This window comes from Copadichromis virginalis, linkage group LG7 (genome assembly GCF_057382275.1).
Source record: "Copadichromis virginalis isolate Kocher_CV1m ecotype Utaka linkage group LG7, C_Virginalis_male_GT1.1, whole genome shotgun sequence".
Lineage (NCBI taxonomy): Eukaryota > Metazoa > Chordata > Actinopteri > Cichliformes > Cichlidae > Copadichromis > Copadichromis virginalis.
Window position 1 is genome coordinate 47,765,166 of NC_140624.1, and position 12,197 is coordinate 47,777,362.

Genomic DNA, 12,197 nt, shown 5'->3' on the forward strand with positions numbered 1-12,197 from the left:
CATAACAGGGACGGGCAACCCTGCAGCTTCTGTGACCGAGATCTATTATCCAGTCATTATTAGGCCTTACAATTTAAGAGGCTGGCAAGGTTTTGATTGTTTTGGACAGGTTTTCTTTGGATCTATACTTGTCTCTACTGTGCTTTATTTTAGTTTAAATTGAATATATGTTTATTTATCTCTCATATGAAGCACTATAAGCACTGTTTAATACTGAATTTTTTCAAATTCAATTTTAAATTTAATTTCACAAAAATGTTATTGATGTGATCAAATATATAGAATTACTAGGATTTACATTTTACAACAAACGTTTATTTAAGCAGAGTTATTTAAATATGAGCTTAACTCCTAACCTACTAAATGACAGGAATGCACATATTCATGAAATAACTATGCATAAATTATATAATCCTTCATTTAAAAAAAAGGAAATTTAGAAACTGCTGATCTACTTGGATTTTCCTGCACAGCCATTTCTAGGGTTTACACAGAATGAGCTGAAAAAATGAAAATAACCAGTGAGTAACAAAAATGGCAGAGGTCAAAGTCCTTTGAGCACATAGGAAGGCAACAGCCCCTCAGAAAACCACATAATACAAAGAAGGTATGCAGAGAAGCGTCTCTGGAATGCATAACATGTCAAACCTTGAAGCAGATGGGCTACAGCAGCAGAGGACCACACTAGGTGCTGTGCTTATCAGGTAAGAACAGGAAACTGAATCTACTATAGTTTGCACAGGCTCACCAAAATTGGACAACAGAAAATTGAATAAACATCCCCTGATCTGATGAGTCTGAATTTCTGCTGTGATATTTGGATGTTGGCATAAACAACATGAAAGCATAGATCCATCCAGTTCAGGGTGCTACTGTTGGTGTAATGGTCTGGGAGATATTTTGTTGACACACTTTGCTCATCAACTAAAAATTTTTTAAATCCCACAGTTCACCTAAATATTGTTGCTGGCCATATCCATCCCTTTATGACCACAGTGCACCCATCCTCTGATGGTTGCTTCCAACAGGACAGTGCATAATGTCACAAAGACCAAATCATCTCAAACTGGTTTCTTGAACATCACAAGGAGTTCAGTGTACTGAAATGACCACCACAGTCACCAGATGTCAATCCAACAGGTGCAGCAATAGGATGTGTACATCCCATGTACCTTTGTTAGGTCCATAGGGTGTACCTTATAAAGCACCTGCTGAGTGTTTATACAGCAGACTCTTATATAAAAATAAATAAATTCAACTTTTACATTCACGTACACATCAGTGACAATAAATATAAATAATAAAGTCATACCTGCGGTAACAGTCAAACCACAACACAAGGCTAGAAATGAATCCTAATCAAAGATGATTAAAATTCTGAATCATGTGTCAGTATGTGTGGATGCTGAACAGCAGCTGCTGAACCTTGCCTTTACACTGGTTATAGTGTGTGAACCAGAGGCAAGTCTGGGCTTGTCTAATATGATGTGTGTTTAAACTGTTTTTTCCCTCTTGGAAAGGGTCTTTGTTTGGTTCTCTCTTAACTCTGCTCGGGCCAGCTTCTCACTGGATACACAGAATACTGCAGCTGCTGTCCCTCTATAATGTTGCAAATGTGATCAGTAGTCACGTTCTGTCATTAGAATGCTAGACATTAAATTACTTGCTTTAAGATTATTATAGTTAGATTACTGGCAAAAATTCCTGTTTTGGAAGATGGGCGCATTGACGTGAATGCAAACATACATGGCACCTGTTCTTCAATGTCTTCCTCCTTATACTACTTGACTGGGAAACACTAGCATGGCCAGGGTGAGCCAGAATGCTTCTCATAAATCTTTACTACTCTAAGCCCTGGAGAAATTTGGCTGAAGTAAAAAAGCAATAATGGGGGATGGGGGGCGGGGGGGGGGGGGGGGCAAAAACACATGGATATGGATTCCAGGAGTGGGTAAGAGAGATTGGGTGGGATCGAAACCACCCAAGATAGTTAAGAGAATTGCATGTGGTTGGTGACATGAGTGAAGGAGGACTGATTGAAAACAGTACTGCACGATGCAAGCGAAAAGGTTCAGGATGTGTATGTTTGACAACTGTATTTTGCTTTACTTTGCAGTGTTTCACTTGCAATCTGTAGCACAAACATTATTTTCTCTAAATATCTATGGATTTAATCCTTTAAACTAAACAGCAAGCATCTGTGAAAAATCAGAGATTGCAGACACCTCACTAAAAGAGTTTTTAAAGATTTGTCTGCCTGACAGTATAAGCATAGACTGCTATTTTGCATTAGGCTCAAACAACAATACAACAACAAACAAACAAACAAAGAAAAACAGCAAGCAGAATGGTGATTAGCACTGCCACCTCACAGCAAGAAGGTCCTGGGCCTGAGTCCACCGGCCAAGTGTCGGGCCTTTTGTCGTGGAGTTTGCATGATCTCCCTGTGCCCGTTTGGTGTCTCTCTGGGTACTTTGGCTTCCTCCCACACTCTATATACACGCTCATTAGGTTAATTTGAGATGCTAAATTTTAGGTGTGAATGAGAGCATGAATGGTTGTCTGTCTCTTTGTGTTAGCCCTGTGACAGACTGGCGGCCTGTTCAGGACCCCTTATCCTGCCTTATGGCACCCGGGAGAGGCTCCAGCCCCTCCAGCACCCCTGATTTAGATAAACGGAAGAAAACAGTTGGATGGAATAAGTACATCTGAAATGGATGGTTTGATAAATGGATGGATTCATTGGGAATTAAACGAGAGGAATGAAGTGAACAGAGCTGATGATATTGGTAGTCTTTCTTGACACTTTGATAGCTTCTGCACATGTAATTTATCACTTGTCTTTCATTACTGCTGTCAAATTGACACTACAGAGCACAAAACAATATATCAAAGGATGAGATTATTGTCATCCATCCTGCCAGGATCAAACACAGCGCATTGGTCATTCTGTCACAATCAAAGGACACATTTGCTGCTTCAGCTAAAAAAAATCTATTTAATTCTAACACATTCACCCCAAATTTACAGTGACTTTAGTGTACAGAGAGCATAAAGTCCCTTGTAAATTTTGTAACATTTTCTTATGGTATAACTATTTGAGTTATTAGCTCCTTCACTGTGCACCAAAATAACTTAAAATTTAAAAAAAGGCTTGTAAATGCTACCTGATTTGATATATATTTTCAAGACAAGAGTGCCCATTGCCTGTATAAGTGAGTCTGTGTGTCTGCAAAGTGTCTCTCTGTTTGTATGTGTCAGGGCAAAAGCATTGGAGGGGGGGGCGGGTTGACGTCTGCCTTCTAAGTGAGGAAGTGTGTAGCAGTGTGACAGTGAGTCATCGATAGTGAAAGCCAGAGCCAGACACTTCTTAGAAAGCATAAAGTGTGCATGCCCGGACATATCCCTGTCTGTTTATTCATCCAGCTCTATGGACTTTTTCTGGATCAGTATGATTGTAACCAACATCTATCCTAGAGTTGTACTTCACCGATTACAGCCAGTATTAATTGTCTTGACTTGAAAAGAGCAAAATGTTTCAGCCGCAGTTTTCTGGCCAGTGTCATTGCCGAGTCAGGAATTCCATTTTTGTTGACAAGGAGCCTTTAGGATGCATTTAACAGACAGTTATTAAATAAAGTTTAAATGTGGCAAAAAGCAAGCCTCACAGAGTGTAATACTCTTAAAGTTAAGCATAAACCTCCAAACGAAGGATTTGCTTGATTAGCAGAAAGAAACAAAAAATACATTTGGTAAAAAATATAAATCTCTCCTCATATCAACCAGACAACAACAAAAAAAGAAGTATTGGAGTAACACAAATGGAGGAAATATGCAGGGTTGTCCAGCAAAAAAGTTTAACCTAGCTCAACAATTACTGAAAAATATTTGGCTGCCAGCTGCCATTGGGTCAAAGACAAGGTTCTGCCAGAGGGGTTACACAGAGACAACAGACATTCATACCTATGCCAAAGTTATAATCATCAGTTCATCAGTTCTGCACACAGTAAACAGCTTTTAGAGCAGCATATGCTCACATCCACATGTCTTTTTCGGGGAAGGCCTTGCATTTCAACTGAAAGTATGCTACTTCATGAGTCATTTCTTAATGAGAACAATCAGGGAACTTCCATCACCCCAAATCTCAAGAAGCTGGGACTTTGTGTAAAATGTAAATAAAAACAGAATGCAGCAACTTTCAAAGCTCATTTTTAATTTGATGATGGGGTAACAAAAGATTGGAAAAGTAAGTGGCACTAAAAAGAAACAGCTGGAGGAACAGCAAATTAGGTTAATTGGCAACACCTCAGTGACATTATTGGGTATAATAAGAGCATGTTAGAATGCCAGAGCTTCTTAGAGGTGAAGATGAGCAGAGGTTCACTAATCTGCACAAAAACTGCAGTTACAAATTATATGACAATTTCAAAATAATAATCCTCAATTTAAACTGTGAGGTCTATGGATAGCTCATCATCTAGAGTACATAATCTCATAATAAAAACTTGATAATCTGGAGAAATCTTAGTACGCCTTTGGACAAGACTAGAAATCAAATATTGGATGCCCCCAGGCCTGGTGGCAATAAGCAGGACTGCATTAAAAAACAGACATCATTCTATCATTGAAGTCACAGAATCGCTCAGGAACAGGTCCACAAATCCTTATCTGTGAACACAGTTTGCTGTGCTAACTGGAACTGGGATTAAAGCACTATGATGCAAAGAAGACGCCATGTGTGAACATGATCCAGAAATGCTACTTTCTTCTCTGGGTCAAAGTGGAAAATTGTTTTGTGGTCAAACAAATTGAAATTTGACTGAAGAGTTGAGAGACCATCTCGCTTGTTACCACTGCTCAGTTCAAAAGCCACCATCTCTGAAGGTATGAGCTTGTATTTAGTGACTTTGGACATATGGAAAGGCCCCATCAGTGCTGAAAGGTATATATAGGTTTCGTAAAAAATGTTGTCATTCAGATCACGACTTCTTTCAGCAAGACAATGCTAAACCAATGTGTCACCAAACAAAATATGATAAAAATGACCCAGGACTGAGACAAGAACAGCCAAGAACAACATTTGTCTCCTAAAAGTCTCCCCAGCTCCCACATGTTTATGCGCTCCTGTTAAATAAAAGAAATGGTGGTAAACACTGTCTCTACTTATTTGCGATGTGCTGCTGCCGTTAAATTCATAATGAGGGGTGGTGGTATTTTTCTGTCTAAACATTTGACATGTTTTGTATCTACTACTGTGAATAGCACAAATATTTTTTACACAAATTTTCTTGCAAATTATCCCATTCCTTCTTTCAGAGTTGGGGTTGTAAAAAGGGATGTGACAAATTCAAATTTTTAACAGAAGGGGAACAAAAACTGCAGCGAAAACAAAAAATAACAAGCACTAACCCATTTTACCCAAAACAAAACCTTGTTACAAGAATCCAAATGGCACCAATTTCTTGGAATGTGTAAAATTTGAATGTGGAAACGTCATTTGCATATAAAGCTACATTAAATTCATTTTTAAAACCCCAAAACAAACAAGGGTACTGCCAATCAACTTTAAAAACAAAACAAAAAACAGTTTATACTGCCTTGGGTTACACAATGGCACCTCTACTCTTTCTCCTCTTAAATCTTCAACCACATAATTCCTGTGCCAGAGCAGGAGTGGGGCCCACCATAACAGCTGACATTACAAAATATTTTCAGTGGCTACAGCTCCTTTCCTTGCAAACTCAATGAAAATTTACCCAGAAAGCCGGGATTACATGAGCCGAGCAAAGCCAACCTCTTGGAGTACCTTAGTTCATTCTCTTCCAGCCTCCCGCTTTTCTCCCTCTCTTCTCTATTTCTTACTCTCTTTCTCTTTTCTTTAATTCACCTCCACACTGGCCACACACACACACTTACAGTACAATAATAAATGTGTTGAGATAATGTGGCTTGGAAACCATATTCAGTCTTCACTTGATTAAACACTGGAATTTTGCATGGTGCCCAGAAATGAGGTTAGCAAATGGCTTCTTTGGTTGCCAGCTTGGAAATGCACAAAAGGAAATTGAGGGAGAACATAGTGTCTGCCGCTTGCTGGCTTCTAAAAGTGCTTGATGAATGTTAGTGTACGTCACTTGGGATAATCCAAGTTAGCTGTGTGTGGACTCCAAATATGGCTGGAGTGTGACTGTTAGAGGTTGTAATGACTGCGCTGAAGTGAGAACCCTGCACAGGGCCCCTCTCAGAAGGTACACACCTCAGCTCTGCCTTTCCTCTGCAGATGGACTCACAATGAACTCTCAGTTTCACCTCAACCTTGATGTTGCAAGCACTGCAGATACACCAAAAAGATTGTTGATGCAATTAAAAAAAATAAAAAATAAAAATCTGTCAGCAATCTTTTTTAATATTTAGTTTAAATTTACCTGTTCGGTTATCTTAAAATAGTTCTGTACAATAGTGTATTTGAATTCATCATTATGTGTCTGCATGAGTGTTTAATAATCACCCATAGCTGTATCTAAAATGGTCAACATAAGCTTGTGAATTATTTAAAGTTTTTGTGTTGCCTACGTGTGTGTGTGTGTGTGTGTGTGTGTGTGTGTGTGTGTGTGTGTGTGTGTGTGACTGCTTTGTAATTTCATCCCATAGGCCCTCCTGATGTGGAGCAGGCTTGTGAACCAAGTGTGCGTACCTGGAGCCCTCATTCAGCAACCGAGCAAGACATCGTTGGCCTGCCAGAGTGCCCTTTACAGGGCTGCATGCTTCAGCTAGAGTTCGCCTACCCACTGGTACCTGACTCCTTGACTGTGTGGGTTACATTTCTTAGCCGCGAGGAAACAGCGCTGCCTGCGATCCATAACATCTTGCTGCTGACCGTCAGTGGAAACAACATTTCACTGGGTCCCAGCAATGTTTTCTGTGATACCCCGCTCACTATGAAGCTGGACATTGAGGAAGAGGTGTATGGGGTACAGTTCTACACTATGGAGCATCATCTGGAGATCGACGCCACTCTCTTGACATCCAAGCCAGACTATAAACTCTGCAACCATTGCCAGCCTTTACGCTACCGCCTGTTGCGTCAGCCATCCTTCACACATGCCCCCAACGGTCTGCTGCTGAATGAACCTACCCACCGATATACAGATAGGTGAGTGACCTGGTAGGTGAATATTTTTCTATGAGTGCCCAAACCTCCACGTAAATCGCCACTCAAAGCCTGTCAGGATCACACAAACATTTCTGAGTGAAATATTTCTGACTTGGCCTGTTCATAGTCAGTGTTGGTCAAGTTACTTAAAAAAAGTAATCAGTAACTAATTACTGATTACTTCCCCAAAAAAGTAATCCCGTTACTTTACTGATTACTTACTTTCAAAAGTAATTAATTACTTAGTTACTTAGTTACTTTTTAAAAACACAATTTACAACCTGAAGAGGTTGTAAATTGAGGAAAAGTCCCTTTTTAAAACTTGTTTTATTAGTTGTAATCTTTTAACTTCATGCATCAAGCAAAAAAAAATTTTGTGTTTACACTCACTCTTTCAAATAGATGCAAGTAAAACACAGCAGAAAATAATTAAAGTCAAAGACTAGCGGTCCTGTTGCACTATTTTCACCTGTAAAGCAGGAGTGGGGTAGGCGGAGGTTTACGCTGGTGCAGGTGTGCCGCGGTCAGTTGAAGAATCCGCGAGTTTCTCTGTCGTATCCCACTCAGTGCTTGCTTGGAAGTTTAGGGGGGTTTCGCTGTAACAAGAAGTTTTCTTCCCACACACAAAGGACGCTAATGTTTTTGTCACTTTTTATGGAATCAAACTTAAAGTAAGGTCAGTACTTCCACGCTTTAAACGCTGCACGCTCATACTCTCTCCCGCACTCGATATAGAACATCGCACTTGCTTACGTCACTGTCACTGTCATGAGACATTCTTGCAAAAAAAAATCACGGTTTTAGTAACGCAGTAACGCAGCGTTCCTACGGGAAGTAACGGTAATCTAATTACCGTTTTTGCAATAGTAATCCCTTACTTTACTCATCAGATTGCCCATTTTTGTTCATAGTCCACCAGGTTTTATGTATTTCAGCTTGTCATATGTTTTGTGCAAGCTTGCTGGCAGGTGGGCAGAAAGACAAACAAAACAATTCAAAAAAACCGCTTGTACAATAAGTTTGCAGCAGCCTGAAAAATATTTCTGCAGACGGTTGTTTATGAGAAAAAATGGAGACTTGCTGAGCAGTCACTGTATACCTTCCTCCTTTAGTGTGATGTAATTAGGAGTTTTTTCAGGGCATGCCAGTAAAAAGTGTTTTGTTTTTTTTTATCTGTGGAAACTATTCACTTAGCTATGTTCTCGTAATACAAGATATCCTTTTTAATGCCCCCAGGAACATAAGCAAGCCGCCTCTTGTTCTGCAGTTTCAAATCTGTTGCCCAACATTTGTTTCCTATAAGTCATAGGTCAGTTATTGCCCACATTTGCTTCCCCCCCATATTCCATGAAAAAGCAAATAGACGGCCTGTTGAAGGTATTATCTGCACACTGTGGTGAGAATTTAATGCTTTGCTTTTATGGAATGTGCTGACACAGGAAAAAAACATGTTGCTATACATGACAGAGCTGTGTGTTGTGCCATCCCACTATCATGCTGTCAGTCTGGTTCCCATGAGAAGGATAGTGCTTGATAAGAGGCAGAACAGTGAGCACGCACATTATGCAGGATGCAGTGATGATATCTAACTTCCATAAAGTGCCTGTACATAACTTCCCAGTATACAGTGGGGCAAAAAAGTATTTAGTCAGCCACCGATTGTGCAAGTTCCCCCACTTAAAATGATGACAGAGGTCAGTAATTTGCACCAGAGGTACACTTCAACTGTGAGAGACAGAATGTGAAAAAAAAATCCATGAATCCACATGGTAGGATTTGTAAAGAATTTATTCGTAAATCAGGGTGGAAAATAAGTATTTGGTCAATAACAAAAATACAACTCAATACTTTGTAACATAACCTTTGTTGGCAATAACAGAGGTCAGACGTTTACTATAGGTCTTTACCAGGTTTGCACACACAGTAGCTGGTATTTTGGCCCATTCCTCCATGCAGATCTTCTCGAGAGCAATGATGTTTTGGGGCTGTCGCCGAGCAACACGGACTTTCAACTCCCGCCACAGATTTTCTATGGGGTTGAGGTCTGGAGACTGGCTAGGCCACTCCAGGACTTTCAAATGCTTCTTACGGAGCCACTCCTTTGTTGCCCGGGCGGTGTGTTTTGGATCATTGTCATGTTGGAAGACCCAGCCTCGTTTCATCTTCAAAGTTCTCACTGATGGAAGGAGGTTTTGGCTCAAAATCTCACGATACATGGCCCCATTCATTCTGTCCTTAACACGGATCAGTCGTCCTGTCCCCTTGGCAGAAAAACAGCCCCATAGCATGATGTTTCCACCCCCATGCTTCACAGTAGGTATGGTGTTCTTGGGATGCAACTCAGTATTCTTCTTCCTCCAAACACGACGAGTTGAGTTTATACCAAAAAGTTCTACTTTGGTTTCATCTGACCACATGACATTCTCCCAATCCTCTGCTGTATCATCCATGTGCTCTCTGGCAAACTTCAGACGGGCCTGGACATGCACTGGCTTCAGCAGCGGAACACGTCTGGCACTGCGGGATTTGATTCCCTGCCGTTGTAGTGTGTTACTGATGGTGACCTTTGTTACTTTGGTCCCAGCTCTCTGCAGGTCATTCACCAGGTCCCCCCGTGTGGTTCTGGGATCTTTGCGCACCGTTCTCATGATCATTTTGACCCCACGGGATGAGATCTTGCGTGGAGCCCCAGATCGAGGGAGATTATCAGTGGTCTTGTATGTCTTCCATTTTCTGATGATTGCTCCCACAGTTGATTTTTTCACACCAAGCTGCTTGCCTATTGTAGATTCACTCTTCCCAGTCTGGTGCAGGTCTACAATACTTTTCCTGGTGTCCTTAGAAAGCTCTTTGGTCTTGGCCATGGCGGAGTTTGGAGTCTGACTGTTTGAGGCTGTGGACAGGTGTCTTTTATACAGATGATGAGTTCAAACTGGTGCCATTCATACAGGTAACGAGTGGGGGACAGAAAAGCTTCTTACAGAAGACGTTACAGGTCTGTGAGAGTCAGAGATTTTCCTTGTTTGAGGTGACCAAATACTTATTTTCCACCCTAATTTACGAATAAATTCTTTACAAATCCTACCATGTGAATTCATGGATTTTTTTTCACATTCTGTCTCTCACAGTTGAAGTGTACCTCTGGTGCAAATTATTGACCTCTGTCATAATTTTAAGTGGGGGAACTTGCACAATCGGTGGCTGACTAAATACTTTTTTGCCCCACTGTAGTGTGAGTATCCGTGGAAGGTTGCCTACAGTAGGAATGTATTTATTTTGAGGTTTTGGCACACTTCAGTTATTATTGATGTACTGTAGGTAGTTTTACTGCTGTGGTGTATTTCACTAGCTGTGGTTGCATTCCATTGGTGGTGGTCAGTTGCGATGGCTGTCTGTTTTCTGTTGTGAGAGCATGTGCGATCTTGTTTCTGTTAAATGGTCAGCGAAGATCTAGCAAGTAAGTATGTGTGTTCTAGCCATAAAAGTCTGTAGCTCATCCAACTGAAGAAGAATAGTGTGTCTTTTAGGACAATTTATTTGGAAACACTGTGGAACAAAACAAACAAAATAAAAACATACTGTACAACCTCCAAAAGGCAGAATGAAGGGGCATAATGTTTTCACTTTCTTTTACTGATCAGGGCATAAACATTAAATTAGACACGTCGTTCGGAATACTGATGCAGGCCCATTGGCTCGTCACGAAGCATAACGAAACAAACATAACCTCTGACATTGTGAAGGTCACCCAGATGTTTTTGTCCGCCACAAATCCAGCGTAAAGTGCTCTGTTTGACTACCTGAGTCGATTTGCTGAAATGCTTTTCTTGACCACACAGACAGTTGCATCGTCTTGCAGTATGTTTCAGTGGGTTTGACAGACACGGATGATTGACCCTCCACTTTCAGGCTTACTGGCCTTCAGATTAGTTGAGGCAAACTGAGCAAAGGAGATGCCAGAGAACATACCTCCTAAGTATCAACCCATGTATGATGGATTGTTTGGTCAAAGTAACGAGATGCAAAGTGGGAGTTAGGACTACTTGAGGGGTAAATTATGGCCATGATTGGAGGGCAAAGAGGGACAGTATTAGGAGGTCAAGCAAATGTAAGGAAAGAAGGTAGCAGAAGATGGTTCCACTCCTCCTCAAAGGAGGTCGTCCAGTAGCAGTGCTGCTACTGCCCCCTTTGCAATTTAACTCTGGTTCTGTACAGTTCTGCATATTATCTGCCACATTTATCCCTTTAGCTACTCAAGTCTAGATTTGCTTGTTTAACTATTGTGTGGCACTCTTTTTGGCTAATTCTGAAAGCAAGTTAGATCTTAAACCGAGGACTTTATATGTAGTTCTGGTCAAATGGGGGGAACAGCAGTTCTTTCCTTTAAGTCAATCTAATGTTCACACTCAGTTCACACAGCTATTTGAAAAAGTAGGCAATGTTTCTATATCACTTTATTGTCAACACATTAATTTATTTTGTTAATAGAGTTAGGGGATTATTTTTTCTCATAACAAGCAGTAAAAATCACCGATTAGTCGGAAATCCTTCGACAGCAGCTACAGCGATTATTACTTTACTCTCTTCGATCACCTCTTCATTACAAACATAAAAAACATAATCCATAGCAAACCGTTAGTAATCTGGTAAAGTAACTAAGTAAAGTAAAATTGTATTTATATAGCACATTTCTAGATAAAATATCACAAAGTGCTTCACAAGGTATAAAACAAAATGGTAAATGGCCTGTATTTATATAGTGCTTTACTAGTCCCTAAGGACCCCAAAGCGCTTTACATATCCAGTCATCCACCCATTCACACACACATTCACACACTGGTGATGGCAAGCTACATTGTAGCCACAGCCACCCTGGGGCGCACTGACAGAGGCGAGGCTGCCGGACACTGGCGCCACCAGGCCCTCTGACCACCACCAGTAGGTAACGGGTGAAGTGTCTTGCCCAAGGACACATCGACCGAGACTGTCCAAGCCGGGGCTCGAACCGACAACCTTCCGATTACAAGGCGAACTCCCAACTCTT

At 40.8% G+C, this 12,197-nt stretch overlaps 1 protein-coding gene across 2 annotated transcripts in view; it reads left to right on the forward strand.

Moving 5' to 3' along the window:
• The window catches only part of pappaa (pregnancy-associated plasma protein A, pappalysin 1a), a 104,571-nt gene that overhangs the window by 19,904 nt on the left and 72,470 nt on the right, over positions 1 to 12,197 (forward strand). For both annotated transcript variants that reach the window (XM_085463838.1, XM_085463839.1), the window contains exon 7: positions 6,652 to 7,153. In XM_085463838.1, coding sequence (XP_085319964.1) covers positions 6,652 to 7,153 — 502 coding nt within the window. The remainder of the gene's footprint in view (positions 1 to 6,651; positions 7,154 to 12,197) is intronic.